Source organism: Cherax quadricarinatus, chromosome 72, assembly GCF_038502225.1.
Source record: "Cherax quadricarinatus isolate ZL_2023a chromosome 72, ASM3850222v1, whole genome shotgun sequence".
NCBI lineage: Eukaryota > Metazoa > Arthropoda > Malacostraca > Decapoda > Parastacidae > Cherax > Cherax quadricarinatus.
Window position 1 is genome coordinate 2,005,479 of NC_091363.1, and position 20,000 is coordinate 2,025,478.

A 20,000-nucleotide genomic window follows, 5' to 3' on the forward strand; every position below is an offset into this window, starting at 1 on the left:
CACACAACCAAACAAGCTACCTCCTCATTCTCTTACTCCACACAACCAAACAAGCTACCTCCACATTCTCTTACTCCACACAACCAAACAAGCTACCTCCACATTCTCTTACTCCACACAACCAAACAAGCTACCTCCACATTCTCTTACTCCACATAACCAAACAAGCTACCTCCACATTCTCTTACTCCACACACCCAAACAAGCTACCTCCACAGGCTCTGACTCCACACAACCAAACATTCTCTTACTCCACACAACCAAACAAGCTACCTCCACATTCTCTTACTCCACACAACCAAACAAGCTACCTCCACATTCTCTTACTCCACACCAACAAGCTAACATTCAACACAACCAAACAAGCTACCTCCACATTCTCTTACTCCACACAACCAAACAAGCTACCTCCACATTCTCTTACTCCACACAACAAAACAAGCTACCTCCACATTCTCTTACTCCACACAACCAAACAAGCTACCTCCACATTCTCTTACTCCACACAACAAAACAAGCTACCTCCACATTCTCTTACTCCACACAACAAAACAAGCTACCTCCACATTCTCTTACTCCACACAACCAAACAAGCTACCTCCACATTCTCTTACTCCACACAACCAAACAAGCTACCTCCACATTCTCTTACTCCACACAACCAAACAAGCTACCTCCACATTCTCTTACTCCACACAACCAAACAAGCTACCTCCACATTCTCTTACTCCACACAACCAAACAAGCTACCTCCACATTCTCTTACTCCACACAACCAAACAAGCTACCTCCACATTCTCTTACTCCACACAACCAAACAAGCTACCTCCACATTCTCTTACTCCACACAACCAAACAAGCTACCTCCACATTCTCTTACTCCACACAACCAAACAAGCTACCTCCACATTCTCTTACTCCACACAACCAAACAAGCTACCTCCACATTCTCTTACTCCACACAACCAAACAAGCTACCTCCACATTCTCTTACTCCACACAACCAAACAAGCTACCTCCACATTCTCTTACTCCACACAACCAAACAAGCTACCTCCACATTCTCTTACTCCACACAACCAAACAAGCTACCTCCACATTCTCTTACTCCACACAACCAAACAAGCTACCTCCTCATTCTCTTACTCCACACAACCAAACAAGCTACCTCCTCATTCTCTTACTCCACATAACCAAACAAGCTACCTCCACATTATCTTACTTCACACAACCAAACAAGCTACCTCCACATTTTCTTACTCCACAACCAAACAAGCTACCTCCACATTCTCTTACTCCACATAACCAAACAAGCTACCTCCTCGTTCTCTTACTCCACACAACCAAACAAGCTACCTCCACATTCTCTTACTCCACACAACGAAACAAGCTACCTCCTCATTCTCTTACTCCACACAACCAAACAAGCTACCTCCACATTCTCTTACTCCACACAACCAAACAAGCTACCTCCACATTCTCTTACTCCACAACCAAACAAGCTACCTCCACATTCTCTTACTCCACATAACCAAACAAGCTACCTCCTCATTCTCTTACTCCACACAACCAAACAAGCTACCTCCACATTCTCTTACTCCACACAACCAAACAAGCTACCTCCACATTCTCTTACTCCACACAACCAAACAAGCTACCTCCACATTCTCTTACTACTACACCAACTGTGAAGTTGGTGTAGTAGCATTTTTTTGTGTGGGTTCTCACCTGTATGTGATTTCAGGGGTCGAGTCTCAACTTTTGTCCCTGCGTGTTTGTACGCACGTATTTGCACTCTCCTGCTTGTATGTGCAGGGGTCGAGTCTCAGCTCCTGGCCCTGCCTCTTCATTAACCGCTACTGGGTTCACAATTTCCTGGCTTCTTCAGCCTTGCCATGCCTAGTTTTATAACTAAATATGGCTCCCGCATTTACCGCTTCTCTGTCTGGTTTGTTCAACTTCCTGATTATTCCAAGGCTAAATAAGTATTTCCTAATATCCTTGTGCCTCACCTGTTTTTAACTTCCGGTTGTGACCTCGTGTATGTGTGTGTGTACTCACCTATATGTAGTTGCATGGGTCGAATTCTAGCTCTAGGCTCCACCCTTCTTGCTGCTTATCAAGTTTATTTAAGTATAGGTACACATTAGCACGATTATCATAGTGTAAATTACCTAGGATAATCCAAAAAAGTCAAAGTGACTTATTTTCATTTGGTCCTGGCCAGTTAACATTCCTTCCTAACCTCTTGCGGGAGGATGATTATTATCAAAATTTAGCGCTAAACCCACAAGGGTCATACAGTGCTGCATGTGGTAGAAAGAAGTAATCAGATTAGATCCAAGGAAGTAATCATTATTATCATTATGTTCGTGGAGAGAGCATTAAACCTGTAGGGGTTTATCCTTAGATTCCTGAGGAAATTGAAGGCATTGAGATAATTAGAGAGTAATCAAATTCATTTCAAGGAATGGGGAGGCTAAGATCCAGAAAAAAAGTAACTGGTAAAAAAAATCACAACCTAATCTAATGCGACTCTATTCCTAGCCAAAACTGACTTATTTTCTGTTTTTTTCATATGACTACCCACAAGAGGTGCAAGAGCTGTAGATCAACACAGCTGTACTATTACCACTACATGCATAAGGAAGTACATAAACTTGTAAGGGCAATGCATATAAAAAAATATGCACTAAACCCATATGGGTCATAGAGCACTATAAGGACCATATATTATTCAAATTCCACAAGACTTTGAAGAGGCAGTTAATGACATGCCCATGCACTCTGCCCCAGGCCCAGACTCGTGGAACTCCATGTTCATCAAGAATTGCAAGAAGCCCCTATCACGAGCCTTCAGCATTTTATGGAGAGGGAGCATGGACACAGGGGTCATCCCACACACACTGAAAACAACAGACATAGCCCCACTCCACAAAGGTGGCAGTAAAGCAATTGCAAAGAACTACAGACTGATAGCACTAACATCCCATATCATAAAAATCTTTGAGAGGCTTCTAAGAAGCAAGTTAGCCAACCACCTAGATACCCATCAATTACACAACCCAGGGCAACACAGGTTTAGAGCAGGTCGTTCCTGCCTGTCCCAGCCACTGGACTACTATGACAAGGTCCTGGATGCTGTAGAGGATAAACAAAATACTGTACAGATGTAGTATACACAGACTTTGCAAAATCTTTCGACAAGTGTGACCATGGTGTAATAGCACACAAAATGCATGATAAAGGAATAACGGGAAAAGTTGGTAGATGGATCTACAACTTACTGACAAATAGAATACAAAGAGTAATAGTAAACAGAGTAAAGTCCCAGGCAGCCACAGTAAAAAGCTCTGTTCCACAAGGCACAGTACTCACTCCCATTCTATTCCTCATCCTCATTTCTGACATAGAGATGTAAGCCATAGCTCCATGTCTTCCTTTGTGGATGACACCCGGATTACCATGGCAGTGACCTTCATCGAAGACACAGAGAGACTCCAAGCAGACATCAACCAAATCTTCGAATGGGCCACTCAAAACAATATTAAGTTCAACGAGGAGAAATTTCAACTACGTACTCAGATATGGAAAACTTGAAGAAATTAAAAATGTTTCAGAGTATACAACAAATTCTAATCATACAATAGAGCAAAAAAGTAATGTGAAGGACCTAGGAGTGATAATGTCAGAGGATCTCGCCTTCAAAGACCACAACAATGTCTCTTATCTCATCCGCTAGGAAAATGATGGGATGGGTAATGAGAACCTTCAAAACTAGGGATGCCAAGACCATGATGATTCTCTTCAAATTGCTTGTAGGGTAGGGTAAACCCATAGTGCCCAGCATCACCTGGGGAGGGGTATGGTAATCCATAGTGCCTCGCTTGTGTGTATGTGTCTGTGCGTGCGCGCTCGTGTGTATATGTGTGTGTGCGTGTGTTCGTGTAGGTGTATGACCCACTTAATATTTGTATTTATAACTCATTACAATTGTGACCAGGTGTGGACGTATCAGTGGCTCATTACTTTGTAATCTGTTCATGACTGTAACCATGTATAGGAGTGAGGCTGATTTATTACCTTTGTAACTTGCCATGATTATGACCAGATCTACCTGGAGTTCATTACCTTTGTAACTAGTTCAGCTATCATAACTTTGGGGTCCAGTCCCTGGACCCATTATGTACCTCTGTAATCTTTTGACTACCGCCCACAGGATGGGTATGGGGTGCATAATAAAGATATTAAACTAAACTAGCATCACCTGGAGAGGGGTAGGGTGAACCCATAGTGCCCTGCATCACCTGGGGAGGGGGAGGGTAAACCCATAGTGCCCTGCATCACCTGGGGAAAAAAAGAGGCAATCAGGTTTGCTCCATTATTATTATAATCAAAAGTAAGCACTAAACCCACAAGTCATAAAGCACTGAAGGTTTCCTCCAAACAGAGGATAAGTCTGATTCCTTGGATAAAGAGCCGCACTAACATCAAGGTACCTCCCCTGAGAGGATATATACAGAGAATAATTGTTAGGATTAATGAAAAGATAAATACATAATTTGGTTTTATACTGTAGTCATTTCAAATATTAAATGAAACATTAAAATTTATTTAAGGCTTTTTCCCTACAATGCCTATCATTATACATACAGTCTCAGGTTTCAGATAATATGAAAGCTAATTTGTTATTTACTTGCTGTGAAGGTATTGCTCCTTCTTGGAAAACTGAATGAACCGTGTGTACCTCAGAGCTTTCTAGTGAGACAGGAGTGGCCAATGGTACTTGGTAAGAGCAGTTGCTGGGACCATCTTTTGGTTTGTCAACAGATGATGGAAGAACTGTTGCTGCAAGAGGATCTTCAGCATTTATAATGATAACCTCTTGTTCTTGCTGATCATGTGGGTAATGAAGGGGATCTCTCACTTCTACAATAGTTTTAATTGTGCTACTTGAGCTCTCACCTTTGTGCATTTGAGCCTGAAAGTCTGACTTGACTAGGAAGGATTTATTACACTGAGGGCCTGATAGGTGTGAGCCCTTTTCATGCCGTTTTTTATGCCTAATGGCACATTTAGGAGTTCTGAACAACTTGCCACACATTTCACAAGGAAAGGCTCGTTTTTGATTGTGTACCAAGACGTGCTCATGTAGAAGCACACTGTCAACAAAACTTTTCCCACACACTTCACACTCATATGGTTTTTCTTTTACATGTTTCTGTAAGCAGTGGTGCTGATGATCTTGTTTCGTGTTAAATCCCAAACCACAAATGTGACACACAAGAGGTTTATTATGATTATGTGCTATTTTGTGCCTGACTAACTGGGCATGTGACATCAAGATCTTACTACAAATAAGACAGGTAAAAGACCTTAGAGATGCATGGTTTAGATTTACTGTATTTTGAGTCTCAATGCCATTTAGCATTTCCTTACATACTGGTTTTTCTTCACTAACCTGCTTTTTCCTTGATGTATTTAAAACATAGCCTTCAAAGTCTCCTATACTGGGAATAACATTTGACTCATACAACACTTGCTGATTTTCCTCTGTCCTACTTCTAATTTTCTGATCTTGTAACCAACTAGCTATTCTCCTTAATTCTTTTATACTTGATGTATGTGAAACAGGTTGCATTACAAGTGAATTTATATTTAATTTCTGGGTTATGGTATAGCGATGTCTACAAGGTTCTCCTCTTGCACCTACAGAGCATGAACACAAACCACAACTCATATCAATGTCATAACATTCACCATTGGAAGTATTTTTTATTTTGAAGTAAGGTACTATTTCCAAGGTCTCCATCATTTTTTTATCAGGGAGATATAGTTGTAAGAATGCTGATTCACCTTTATTACTGGAAATGTGACTAATTTTATTTTTATAATATTCTTCCATATCACCAGTTAAAAATTCAAACAGCTGAACAATAGTACAAGCTTTAGTTTGACAAAGAATCTTGTCTTTAAGGGAGTTCATTGTTAATGTAACAATATCTGTGTTTCCCATTTTATGTAATAGATCTTCTCTAAGGCATATAGCCCATTCACACCTTCTTGAATATAATTCCTCCATATGGTTGAAGAATTTGAGTGAGAATTGTGCCTGTGGGGATGTCATAAGCTTTTTGTACATTTCTTCCAAATCACTAGAACTTTTAGCAGACACCATTTCTTTGACCATTTCAAACAATTCTTGCCTACTGCCAGAGTCCACACCAACCTGATTGCCACATAAACATTCCCATGCTGATTGGACAATGTGATATGGACACAGTAATAATACAGCTTTGGGAAAGGCTGCTGTTAATGCTCCTTGCTGTGTTTTATCATCCTGTGTCATGATGACAGCTGGTCCCACAGCCCCTTTGCCACCAAAGTCCTGCTCTGAGAGGAGATTTGTGAAGAGATGAAGTGCTTCCAGTACGACACTTGTGCAGTCTGATGATGTGATGAGAACCCCCAATGGTAATCCACCTGCTTCACTGTGGGTTATTAAAATGTACACCCTACATCTCAAATAATCTAATTTAACAGAGTCGACAGACACACATTTCCCACTCTGAGCTAGTTCTCTGTGACAACGTTTCATAAGTGGTGTAATCAAGGCAACCACTAGATTATTCTTATCATTGTGTAAAACATTTATTAATACACAGTTTTTGCCACATTTTCTGTTATATTTTGCCAAAACCTCTTCAAGATAAAAATGTTGGCTGGTGACAGCATTATTACTTTGTGGTTCCTTACTTGTCAAATAATATTGTCTATAACACCAATTCATGTCAGGACACAAACCTCGATCCTCTAATGCAATGGGATAATCATCCTCATATTCCATGCGCAAATCACGTTTGTGGATTTCCAAGGCAGCAGCTGGTTTGTACCCAGCTCGATACATTTTTCTAAATTTTTCCACAAGTGCTGATTCAGGATCACGAAATCTTAGAGCATCCTTCTTCATTGTTATGTGATTGTGAAGATGATAAAGCGAAACTTCCACAGGGTGGGTCTTCAGATGAAGTTCATGGCACTTCCTGAAGAAAAAATATATTCAAAAGATTAAGGAAATAATACTGTATTAGAATTTTGTGATAGTACACCTGTTTAAAGTTTTGTTATTATCTTACCTTGGTGAGAAATCTCTGATGCGGTAAAAGTAAAGTAACAAGCTTACTCCAACAACTACTGTACTTCAAAATGTAACAGCAACATACAAAGTAAAACGAAACAATATGATGACTGGAACAATATACAAATAAGTGTATGTGACTGCGTGACTAAGTAATGGTGCAAGTCAGACTGAAATGCTGTCATAAGTTTCAGTTTCCTAAGTGCGGGTTATTTGTGTAACAGCAACACCTATGCTAGTGATTCTATTAAAACTATGGCACTACTATTTAATCATAACTGAGCAATAAAAATACAAAATAAAAGAGCTAATACTGTATCAGTCTTTAAATAAAATAAAAATTTGAAGGTACATGTTCTAGGATGCTGGGTTAAAAAATTAACAAGAGCCCCTTTACTGTTAATATAAAATAAGTTATTAATAATACTGTCCTTTTTTTTTCATATTATAGCTTTTGTATTGCATACAATAGGCTGCTCCCTGCAATAAAAAAAAGTTGCAGCATTCCTAAAATATCTTATTTAGTTAAAATTTGATCTAATGCAGATCAAAGAGAAATAAACTAAGTATAACACATTGATACTAAACCCAATATTAAAGTTAAGCACATTAGTAGCTTAAATACAATTCCAGGACTTGTCTCAATATTATACTGCATTCATGTTAAGTACTGTGCATTATATGTAAAATGTCATGGTCAAAGGATGTAATGGGTTGCTTCAATTACAATGCCGGTTAAGCATTACAATGTCAGCTCAAGAGACACTTTATATCTCAGAAAATATAAATGATTATAACCTGAGAAAACTAAGATAATTTTCCACAAGATGCAAGACGATTATGAATACAGAAGAATTGCTACCGTTTACTAAGTTTGTCCTGTCGTATCTTAATGGTCATCTTGGCAGGGCAGGCTGTATGTTTTTTATGTGGGGTGCGAACTCGTTTGTGGCTCGATGGCTTGGTATTATGGTGGCATCTTAAATCAACCTGCCGGGATAGAGTATTAAATCAAACATGTAAGCTCACTTTAGGTATAATTTATGAAGCCATATCCATATCTATATCCTACAGTTTCATGAGTCTGTGCCACTGTCCTTACCAGAATCTCCACCCTTATTTAGCATATTTTAATAATCTCTTGACTACCAAAACTTATAATGTACTCTGTATAATGAAGTACAGTAATTGATAATTAACCCTTTGACTGTCGCAACCCCCAATCTTGAGGTGTCTCCTGGTGTCACAAAATTTAAAAAAAAAAAAAATAATTTTTTCTTATGAAATGATAGAGAATCTTTTCCCGATTGTAATGACACCAAAAAAAAACGAAATTTGATGGAAAACTGACGGAATTATGCTCTCACGAAGTTAGCGACCTCGGCGCTATTTACAAATCGGCGATTTCGCCCACTTTGAGCCCTATTTTCAGCTAATTTCCTTGTTCCAGTCGCCCAAACTCATAGCTATTTCTTTAGAACTCCTTTTCTATCGATGGAGTACAAGAAACTGCCCATTTACCAATTTCAACTACCTAATAATGTGGTTAGAAATTTGCAATTTGGCCAATTTCACGAAAACTAAAAAATATGACAATTTCAAAATAAGGTCCAGAATGAACAATGCAGACATTCCTAGCTCTAAAATAACATTTTCTTTGCTCATCAGTCATGTCTCCAGGCCCCTCTGATATTACTCTTGCTTTCTATTTTGAATTTTTATTCAAACAAAAAATAGAAGACTTACTATTATGCAGACTACTGCAATACTGTAATAATTGTATAAATAACATCAACCCATTCATGACTGCATATTAGAATGGCTAGTTGGACATTTATTGGACAATGGCATCATTTGTTTACTTTTGAACATTGGCAAAAATCAAACATTTCCCCTACTTTGAGCTCCATTTCTAGGTTCTTTTTATAGTAAAATCAATCAAAATCACCTCTATTTCTATAATATGTTTTCCATTCTATCAAATGAGACCAAGAAAACGAGAATACAACCATAAATACTATACGAAAATAGACCACAAAGTCGGCATTTTAATTAAAAAAAAACGGTTGGAGTTTCTTTTTCTCATTATGCACTGCATGCTGCAGGATTTTTTTTATATGGTGCACACTGACCACACAGACCCATTCTCTCACATGTGGGCCTACCAGCTTTCTCCTGATTGATTTGAAGCCGCTAGAATTTATGAGTATATATACGTCAAACACGGTACCTCGTAAGATGTATATATACGGCCGCGACAGTCAAAGGGTTAACATCTGAAAAATGTCATAAAGGGCAAGAAAACAGACTCTCCATTTCTTACTAAAAGTAAACTATCAATAAAAACTTGTCTACATTACATCACTGATAACTTACCCGATACATAAACCACTTTGTTTCAAGTGGGTAAGTTCTTTCAGTTCTGTAAGTCGTTAATGAATGGTTACAAAAGTTTCTGATCCATTGTCTCATACCATCTTTTGTTGCCTGAGATCGTGCAATGCGAAATGTGGCATTAAAACGTTTTTCACCTTCGTGGTCTTCACACTCTTCATAAGAGTCAACTAAGTAATCACACCCTGGAGGTAGTATATTCTGCAACAAAAATATTATTATGAAAAATTAACATATGTATGCAAATTATTACATTATATTCATGGGAAGCACTAAGTTTACAGTGTTCATACAGTGCCTGAGGAATGTGCGGTAATCAAATTTGATTCAAAAGGAAGAGTAGCCCCAATTCAGTGCCAGACAACACACCCCTCTGATCTTTAAGAACTTGAACTTACTTAATATACAAAATATGCACTCATTTTACTGTGCCTATTATACATATAGAACATTAAAATCGAATATAAACCCTCCTCTCAAACTTCTCCTTGATAGCTACAACATAACACAGGCACAACACAAGGCACAAAACTCTTTTTGACATCCCTCATGTCCACCTCACCCTATGCAAAAATGCAATGCATATAAAGGGCCCCAAGACCTAGAATTCATTGGTTGAACCAGCAAAAGGTCCCATAACCTATGTTTGCTTTTTAAGTAGTCTATAAGCATGAGGATTAGTCTGCCTGAAATACTCATCCACGTTAATGGCTTTGTTTGTGCCTAAAAATACTTTATTACATGTAAACTACAGTTTGTATACTACACAAAGAAACAAAAATTTTGATCTTATTTTGATTTTTATTCCTTGGATCACAAGCCCTTCACCAGCATCAAGGCACAATTACTTGCAGGGATACCCATATGAAGGCAATTTCTCAGTCTTCTGATATTTGTACCCACGGAAGTGCTTGCTTAATTTTTTTTTAACACGTCAGCCATTTCCCACCGAGGCAGGGTGACCCAAAAAGAAAGAAAATTTGATAATTTTCTTCTTATTTTTAGTAAACTGTACGGGAAAAGGGGTTTATAGACCATTGCTCCTGGCATTTTAGTTGGCTTTTACAACATGCATGGCTTACGGAGAAAAGATTCTTATTCCACTTTCCCATGGATATGAAAGGAAAAGCGATAAGAACAAGTGCTATTAAGATAAAATAAAAAATGAGTAAAAAATAAGTTAATGAATTCCTCAAAAACTAGATTTGTTTCAGCCACTGTGAGATCTGATAAAGTTGTCCCCATACTGACACCTACACAGTCCAAAATCAGCCAAAAAAATCTCTCAGATATGCTAGCATGAATCTTTCCCTAGTTATGGTACACCTGTGTTGAAAATATGAAACCGATCAGACGAACTACTTCAAGTTAGGGCCTGGGAAAATCAGACATGATCATAGGTGATTCAAGGATGGAGAAGACAGGTCCCATATTTTGGATCAAGAGTCCCTCAATGACATCAAGGAACCTCCCATGAAAAGTTAGTAACCTGTACTGAATTCCTTATCAGTCTAATAAAAATTCAACTCACCTTCAGATATGGAAATTCATTAATTTCTTTCTTGGGAGTTACAAATGCCTTTTTTAATTTAGCAGCCATGTAATATTCTCCAAGACTGAGCCCCCTGCCGATGGATTTACACTGGAGGGAAAATTAGTATAATATCAAAATCAATTATAATATAAAATAAACCCTTCAAAGGGGATGTTTGAGGCATGTGATAAGCTTTTAGTCATAGGAATTGCTTTTAGTACTTTCCTGAGGATAAATAATTAGTAGCTGTGTGTAAGTAGACTGTTGTGGGTCACAGCTTGGAAAAGGACTAAAAGATCCCATTGAAAATTATTATAATCAGGAAAAAGCATTAAACCAATGGGTCATACAGCAGATAGAGAATGGGAGGCAATCAGGTTTGATCCAGGGAAGGGGAGGATACATCCACTTCTTTAGATTAAGAGCCCCTCATAGATATTTACTGCACATGTGGAAAACTCATAAGAGAATATAAATAACATACTAAAAGATCTAAAACAAATTTAGATTTAGATTTAGATTTAGATTTAGAAAGAATATTAGGGTAGTACTGGTTTAGCAATGAGTTATAGGTGAGTGGAACAAACTCCCAGGTAATGTCACTCAGGCAAAAATTTTGAGTAGCTTTAAATATACATTGGACAGTTACAAGATTATTATTATTATAATCAAAAAGAAGCGCTAAGCCACAAGGACTATACAGCGACAGTTACAAGAGTGGGTGTGAGTTAGGCCTAGCTAGTATGGGCCTACTACAATGTCCTTTCATTCTTGTGTTCCTATACAGAAACCTAAATTATTGTTGATGTGTCTTATCAGCTTGGTATTGTATACCATTTATGTAAACCAGTAAGGGTCATACAGTGCCTGGGGAAAATGGAGGCAATCAAGTTCGATCTAAGGAAGTATAAGTTAGAACCAATTCCTTGGATTAAGAACTCTTCACCAACATCATGGAACCTCTCTTTAGAGGAATAAAACTTATACTATACTGAATTCTTGATTCTTCTTTTGTTGTTGTTGTTGAGGTTAATAAGGGCCACCAAAACGTACATTGTTGTTGTTTGTTTATAGGGCCACTAACTTCATACGTCGTATCGCGCCCTTAAAGGAATTCAATTCAATTCAAGTTTATTCTCTATAAGGGTTACAATGTGGGGTTTACAGGTTTTGGGTATTGTGTGTGTGGAAAATACTGTACATATTTTCCGGAAATACGGTAATTTATAGGTAAATAGATGCCCTATATTGTATTTTTAAAAGAAGTATGTTATCGAAAAAAGAAAGAGACTCGCCATCTTGGTTTTGAATTGGATACAACGTTAATATAATGGGAAGAATTTTTCGTGCTCTAGAGGTTAAAATTGGATTGACACCTCTCAGATAGGAGGCGAAATTATTGGATGTGCATTCCTGCTTAACTTGAGATATCAGACGACTGGACAAGACAGCTCCAGGAACCTCAGATAAGCTCTCTAGATTTGTGTATAATTCTGGCCAGTGTTTTCATAAATTTAGTTAGTGAGGTTTTTCTGAGTATGATACAACTTAATATCCAGTCAAATTGGTGAGTGATATTAAGATATATTTTCCTTCTGTTATGTATATGTGAATTTATATATAATAATTTTTTAATATACAGTCCACAAATTTATATATTTACCAGAATTCCTGGTGATGTATAATTCATTTAATTAATAGGTCCAGAGCAATTTGTGGATATGACAGTGGTAGGTATCGAAGGGGGACATTTTTGCGACCTAGGTGTCCCAAATTCCTACTTGTCTACCTGGAGAGAGTTTACCTGGAGAGAGTTCCGGGGGTCAACGCCCCCGATAAATGCAATTTTCCATATTTAATTTGCCCGTTGGTCCTTCTTGAACTGGAGGTAATTAGTGAAGTCATTAATTAGTTAATTACTTAATAATTATATGTGAAAATGACAGGAGGTGGATGTTAAGCTTACAAATTTACTTAATGTGTAGTGGATTATAATTATTACAATATTAATTTTGATAAGTCAAGTGTGGCTAAGTTTGTATTAATTTGTATAATATTAATTTGATAAGACAATTCTGGCCAAGATTTATATCAGTGTATGTGTAATTGATACATTAATATGTATAATATTAATTTTGCTATGCCAAATTCTGGCAAGGATTTATATTAATTTGTATAATAATTTTGATAAGCCAAGGCTGGCTAAAGGTCTGTATTAATGTACATTTAAAATTTAAATAATTTTTACATGTAATTGCTGAGCTCAAGTAGCTGGGATTTATTCAAAGGTAAGTTGTATCAGTGTTGTAAGTTGTAATCAGTGTTAAGTTGAATTTAATACATTGCATCATGGCTGAAAATGAGGAAATTAATGTAGAAGACAAACATATGGAATATAGAGCAAAGAAAGCATCACTGCAAGCTAGAAAGGGTCATGTAACCAAGGCATATAATAAATGTTTGGAATTAATGAATCAAGAAACTGTGAATACTGATGATTTAAAATTGTATTTAGATGCTTTAGGGAATAGATATGATTCATACAAATTATATTACAACAAATATGAAGGAGATTTATTAGTAAACTGTGTAGATGAGACTGAAATAGATCTCATGATTAATCAGTATTATGAATTAGAAGAAAAGATTCTTTCTTGTAAAAGTCAGGCCTTGAATAAATTAAAATGTGTAAACCAGGCAGTTGGTCAGTCTGCTCCAACAAATAATATGTCTTTGCCAAAACTCCCAGAATTGTATTTACCTGTGTTTAATCCTGGAGAAAATTGGGAGAAATTTTGGTCAATTTTTAAAGCAGCTGTGCATGACAGGAGTGACCTAGCCTGTGTAACTAAATTATTTTACCTCAAAGGACAGGTAAGAGGAGATGCTCACATACTCATACAAGTCTTTCCCAATGTAGATGACTCTTACAAGGAAGCAGTTGACTTGAAGGTCACTTATGGTAATATAGAACAAAGTAGGTTGAATCTAGTGAATATCATTGTTAATTTAAAATCTCCAGATCACACTTATAAAGGTTTACAGCAGTTTAGAGTTAAACTGGAGAGCACTCTCAAAACTTTAAGTAATAAATATAATCTGAAGGAATCAGACTGGTTATTGAGTGCCATGGTACAGAATAAATTAAGCTGTAAAACACTTGAATGGCTCTCGAATAAATATCACAAGGGTTATTTTGGTCTGGAGGAAATAAGACTAGGTCTACAAGAATTAATTGTTCAGTTGCAGACCAGCCAACTAACTCATTTTAAAGATGCAACACATAATAACTCTGAAGTATCTGTCAAGTTTCACAAAGGGAAAAATTATCCCAATGGTAATAATCAAAATTCATTTTCTAAAAATAGTTGCATAGGTGCACATCAAGTAGCAAGAATCAGAAATAATGATCCTCCACAAGGTAAGAAGAATAAGTACCCTCCTAAGAGTAGCCCAGTTAATAAGAAACCAGTCAAAGAAAAGAGAGATTGTCTCTTCTGCAAGGGTACTCATTTTTCTAAGAATTGCAATGCATACAATTCATGGAATGATAAAGTTGAAAGATTGGAGGAACTTGACAGATGCATCAGGTGTTTGGGTAATCACAATGTAAAGGATTGTTATGCCAAATTAAACTTCTGTTATCAATGTCACAAAGGAAGACACCATATAGTCATGTGTAAAGGTCTGGAGTTTACCTGGAGTTTACCTGGAGAGAGTTTCGGGGGTCAACGCCCCCGCGGCCCGGTCTGTGACCAGGCCTCCTGGTGGATCAGCGCCTGATCAACCAGGCTGTTGCTGCTGGCTGCACGCAAACCAACGTACGAGCCACAGCCCGGCTGATCAGGAACTGACTTTAGGTGCTTGTCCAGTGCCAGCTTGAAGACTGCCAGGGGTCTGTTGGTAATCCCCCTTATGTGTGCTGGGAGGCAGTTGAACAGTCTCGGGCCCCTGACACTTATTGTATGGTCTCTTAACGTGCTAGTGACACCCCTGCTTTTCATTGGGGGGATGGTGCATCGTCTGCCAAGTCTTTTGCTTTCGTAGTGAGTGATTTTCGTGTGCAAGTTCGGTACTAGTCCCTCTAGGATTTTCCAGGTGTATATAATCATGTATCTCTCCCTCCTGCGTTCCAGGGAATACAGGTTTAGAAACCTCAAGCGCTCCCAGTAATTGAGGTGTTTTATCTCCGTTATGCGCGCCGTGAAAGTTCTCTGTACATTTTCTAGGTCGGCAATTTCACCTGCCTTGAAAGGTGCTGTTAGAGTGCAGCAATATTCCAGCCTAGATAGAACAAGTGACCTGAAGAGTGTCATCATGGGCTTGGCCTCCCTAGTTTTGAAGGTTCTCATTATCCATCCTGTCATTTTTCTAGCAGATGCGATTGATACAATGTTATGGTCCTTGAAGGTGAGATCCTCCGACATAATCACTCCCAGGTCTTTGACGTTGGTGTTTCGCTCTATTTTGTGGCCAGAATTTGTTTTGTACTCTGATGAAGATTTAATTTCCTCATGTTTACCATATCTGAGTAATTGAAATTTCTCATCGTTGAACTTCATATTGTTTTCTGCAGCCCACTGAAAGATTTGGTTGATGTCCGCCTGGAGCCTTGCAGTGTCTGCAATGGAAGACACTGTCATGCAGATTCGGGTGTCATCTGCAAAGGAAGACACGGTGCTGTGGCTGACATCCTTGTCTATGTCGGATATGAGGATGAGGAACAAGATGGGAGCTAGTACTGTGCCTTGTGGAACAGAGCTTTTCACCGTAGCTGCCTCGGACTTTACTCTGTTGACGACTACTCTCTGTGTTCTGTTAGTGAGGAAATTATAGATCCATCGACCGACTTTTCCTGTTATTCCTTTAGCGCGCATTTTGTGCGCTATTACGCCATGGTCACACTTGTCGAAGGCTTTGATATATGATAATGTTGATAATAATGATAATGTTGACAATCCTGACACAACAGTGGCTAATGTAAAAATTGCTGCTAATGTTAATAATGATGGTTTTGCTGAAGTAGCCTTACCTGTGTTACAGGTAAAAATTAATGATAAAAGGCATAAATCAAAAAATGTAACTGCATTATTAGACCAAGGATCCCAGCGTGCTTTCATAAAACGTAAATGTCTTGATGGTACGAAAGTACAGATGGGAGATCCCACAACTTTAAAATTATCTGGTTTTCTCTCGGATAAAAGGGCTCAATTGTATGACACTGTTTATGTAACTGTCAGGTTGGGCAATGAGAAAAAACGTGTTAATGCAGTAATTGTAGATAGACTTCCAGAGAAAATATCTACAGTAGGGCTTAGTAAAGCTACAGAAAGACTTTCACATATTGTAAATTTAGCACCTTCTGGGGTAAGTGATGATTCTGTAGGCCCAATAAATATTTTGATAGGTAGTGACTATTATGCCTCCTTTGTAAAGGGTATGGTAAAGAAATGTGGTGTCACCCTTTTGAAGACTGCAGGACATGTAATGTATGGTAGGATTCCTCGTAATAATAATTCATGACTAAAGGAAACTGCAAATGCCATAACTGTGTGTCTTACTCATGAAGTCGTGCCCCAGTATAATTCTTTCATAGAGGATGGTGTTGAGCCAGTGCATAAATTGTGGGAATTAGACAGCATTGGAATAAATGTAAATAAAGAAAGTCCAGACGATTCTTTTACTCAGGAGCAGTACCTGAAAGATGTAAAATTTGAATCTGGATAATACTGGGTACGACTTCCGTGGAGACTGAACCATCCAGAATTGCCCACTAATTACAGAATGGCATATGGACAATTAAAGGCTCAGCTCCGCGAACTGAGTAAGACACCAGAATTGTTAATTGCCTATAATGATATAATTGCTGAGCAGTTAATTAATAAATTTACAGAAGAGGTACCTCCTGAGCAAGCCAAAATTTATGGTCACTATTTGCCACATCACGGAGTGAAGAAGGATTCTAAGACCACTCCTCTGAGAATTGTGTTTAATTGTAGTGCCAGGAGTAACAAAAATGTACCTAGTTTAAATGACTGTTTGATGACAGGTCCATCGTTGACGGAAAAATTAGGAGATATCTTATTAAAGTTCAGGATGAAAAATTATGCCTTTACGGCTGACATAAGTAAAGCTTTCCTAAGAGTGGGTTTACAAGAGGCTGACCGGGATTGTACCCGCTTCTTATGGCCTGAGAATCCTATTGACCCACTTAGCCCTCTGAAAACCTTTCGCTTTAGGAGCGTATTATTTGGTGCTACATCCAGTCCATTCCTACTTCAGGCGACGATAAATGCACACCTTAAATGTACGGGAAGTCCATTGAGTAAAGTAATGCGCAAACAATTTTATGTGGACAATTTCCTGGGTGTGACGTCAACTGAAGAGGAACTGTTAATGACTTATGGAGAGGCTAATAAAATAATGCAAAGTGCAAATATGCCTCTGAGGGAATGGAATAGTAATTCATCCAAATTAAAAGAAAAAATAAGTAAAGATTACCCTGGAGATGAAGTGCCAAAATGTAGTAATGTATTGGGTTTAACTTGGGATACTGAGAGAGATTTGTTAATGTTAAAGCCTAATAATTACAGTATGCCCAATAAATTAACTAAGAGAATTTTGCTTGCTGAAGTTTCCAAATGTTTTGATCCACTAGGTTTAGTGTCACCCCTTACTATAAGAGGGAAATTATTAATTCAGGAAGCATGGAAACTTAAATGTGCTTGGGATGAAATTCTACCTGAGGAATTCATTAACAGGTGGGATGAATTAATTGGTGATTATGAGAAAATTCCAATGTTGGAGTTCCCATACCAGGTGGCCAATCCAAATGGGAAAAATGTACTCCACATTTTTTGTGATGCTTCAAAATTGGCATATGGAGCAGTTGCTTACCTTCAATGTAATAGTGTTATTTCTCTTGTTATGTCTAAGGCTAAAGTGTCTCCAATTAAATCACGTACATTACCTCAGTTGGAATTAACAGCCATTTATGTAGGTGTCAAATTAGCTAATTATATAAGAATAAGTTGCAGGAGATAAATATTAGCGACACTGTAATTTGGTCTGATAATGAGGTATCTTTACAATGGATTCGTAATGGAAACAGTAAAATTGTGTACATACAAAACAGAGTCGTTGAAATTAATCAGATGCAAGAGAAGTATAATAGTTTGGGTCAGCATATGTTAACATTTAATCATATACCTGGTGAGGAGAATCCAGCTGATTTCTTGTCTCGAGGTTTACCTTATGCTAAATTTGTAAATGCTGTATCATGGTTTAAAGGACCGAGCTGGTTGGTAAATAAAGCTAATTGGCCTGTACAAAAGGCGTATATTGCTCCTGTTGAAATTACTGTGACCACCGCTCCAATAGTTTGTCCTCCCTTAGCCATTGATATAAATAGGTATTCTTCTTTACCCAAACTAATCAATGTAACTAAGTTGGTGTTTAAATTTCTAAACAAGATAATATTTCATATAAGTTTTCACATCCTCGTGAATATTGGATAAAGAGGGTACAGGAGGAAATCTATGGAAATGAGATTAAATTGATGATGGAAAGAAAAATTGTGAAAGGTTCCATAATAGAGAAATTGGGGCTGTATTTAGAGAACAATGTAATTAGGTGCAGAGGTAGGTTACAAAATGCTGAATTGGGTGATTATGCTAAACACCCTATCTTACTGCCCAAAACTCATCATCTAACAAATTTGATTGTTCTAAATGCCCATAAAAATGTAATGCATGGTGGGGTACAAGATACCTTAAATTGTATTAGGGAAACTTTCTGGATTCCACAAGGACGGCAAAGTGTAAAAAGGGTGATTAAATTTTGTGTAATATGTCGCCGTGTGGATGCCAGATCCTATATGTACCCAGGTCCTCCACCATTGCCAAAGGAGCGTGTACAATTAGTGAAACCATTTGATGTAACAGGTGTAGACTATAGTGGTCCAATAATTTTAACAGGTACGTCAAATGGTGTTCCACAGTTTATACAGCTGTTTCGAAAATTTGCAGCTAGGAGATCCTGTCCGAGATTGATGATTTCTGATAATGCCACAAATTTTGTAGCAGGTGCTCAACACTTGATAGAATTAAATAATAGTAATGATGTTCAATCTCTGTTAACCCAGTGAGGGTGTACCTGGAAATTTATTACTCCTAGAGCCCCTTGGCAGGGGGGGCTGTATGAAAGACTGACAGGCACAGTGAAGAGGTGTCTCCGCAAAAGTACTACACTGGAAGAGAATTAATTTGGAAGAATTCCGTGCAGTGTTAGTGGAGGCAGAAAATCGTATAAATAATAGGCCTCTCTCGTACATGAGTGATACACCTGATGCAGATGTATTAACACCTTCTCACCTAATAGTATGTGGAAAGAAATTGGAAGCTGCCCCTGTCTATAGAGATAATCCAGAAGAAAGTGATGAAGATTACAATGATGCGGCAGTGTTCTGGGATAAATTTAAAATGTTAAATAAATTAATTGATCATTGGTCTAATGTGTGGCATAAGGAATATCTAATACACTACGTGAACACTTTTATAGTGCGACAGATGCAGTAAATCGACAGAACATTCAACCAGGTGACATTGTGTTGATTGATACTGAACAACATCGAACATTGTGACCTTTGGGCAAAGTATTGACATTGTACCCAGATGCACAAGGTGTTGTCAGGAATGTCAAAGTGTTGTGTCGTGGCCAGGAAAGTTTACGCACAATTAATAAATTGATTCCCTTGGAATTAGGTGTTCAATCAAATGTAAGTTAAAATCTGAGGGAAAGTGACACGAGTGATATGGAAGATAACGCTGACCAAGTGATGCCGGAAAATGAAATCGTAGTAAGACCTACTAGGAGAACAGCCACTCAAGCCAGAACCGGCTGGAATCGTCTCCTAAAGGAAGGAGTAATTTGAGT

The 20,000-nt window shown here is 37.9% G+C and overlaps 1 protein-coding gene across 4 annotated transcripts; it reads right to left on the minus strand.

The window, feature by feature from the left end:
- Window positions 1-4,497: 4,497 nt before the first annotated feature.
- LOC128701405 (uncharacterized) lies at window positions 4,498-12,138 on the minus strand. Of its 4 annotated transcripts, none has more exons than XM_070100272.1 (5): window positions 12,059-12,129; window positions 11,064-11,174; window positions 9,515-9,733; window positions 8,001-8,128; window positions 4,498-7,043 (listed from the first exon to the last, which is right to left on the minus strand). In XM_070100272.1, the coding sequence occupies exons 1-5, from the start codon at window positions 12,119-12,121 to the stop codon at window positions 4,658-4,660; spliced, it is 2,907 nt and encodes a 968-aa protein (XP_069956373.1). In that variant the 5' UTR covers window positions 12,122-12,129; the 3' UTR covers window positions 4,498-4,657. The 4 variants fall into 4 exon arrangements, with proteins under 4 accessions (XP_069956373.1, XP_069956377.1, XP_069956376.1 ...); XM_070100276.1 differs by having other exon boundaries at window positions 4,499-7,043; window positions 12,120-12,138; XM_070100275.1 differs by having other exon boundaries at window positions 4,499-7,043; window positions 12,054-12,137.
- Window positions 12,139-20,000: the final 7,862 nt, after the last annotated feature.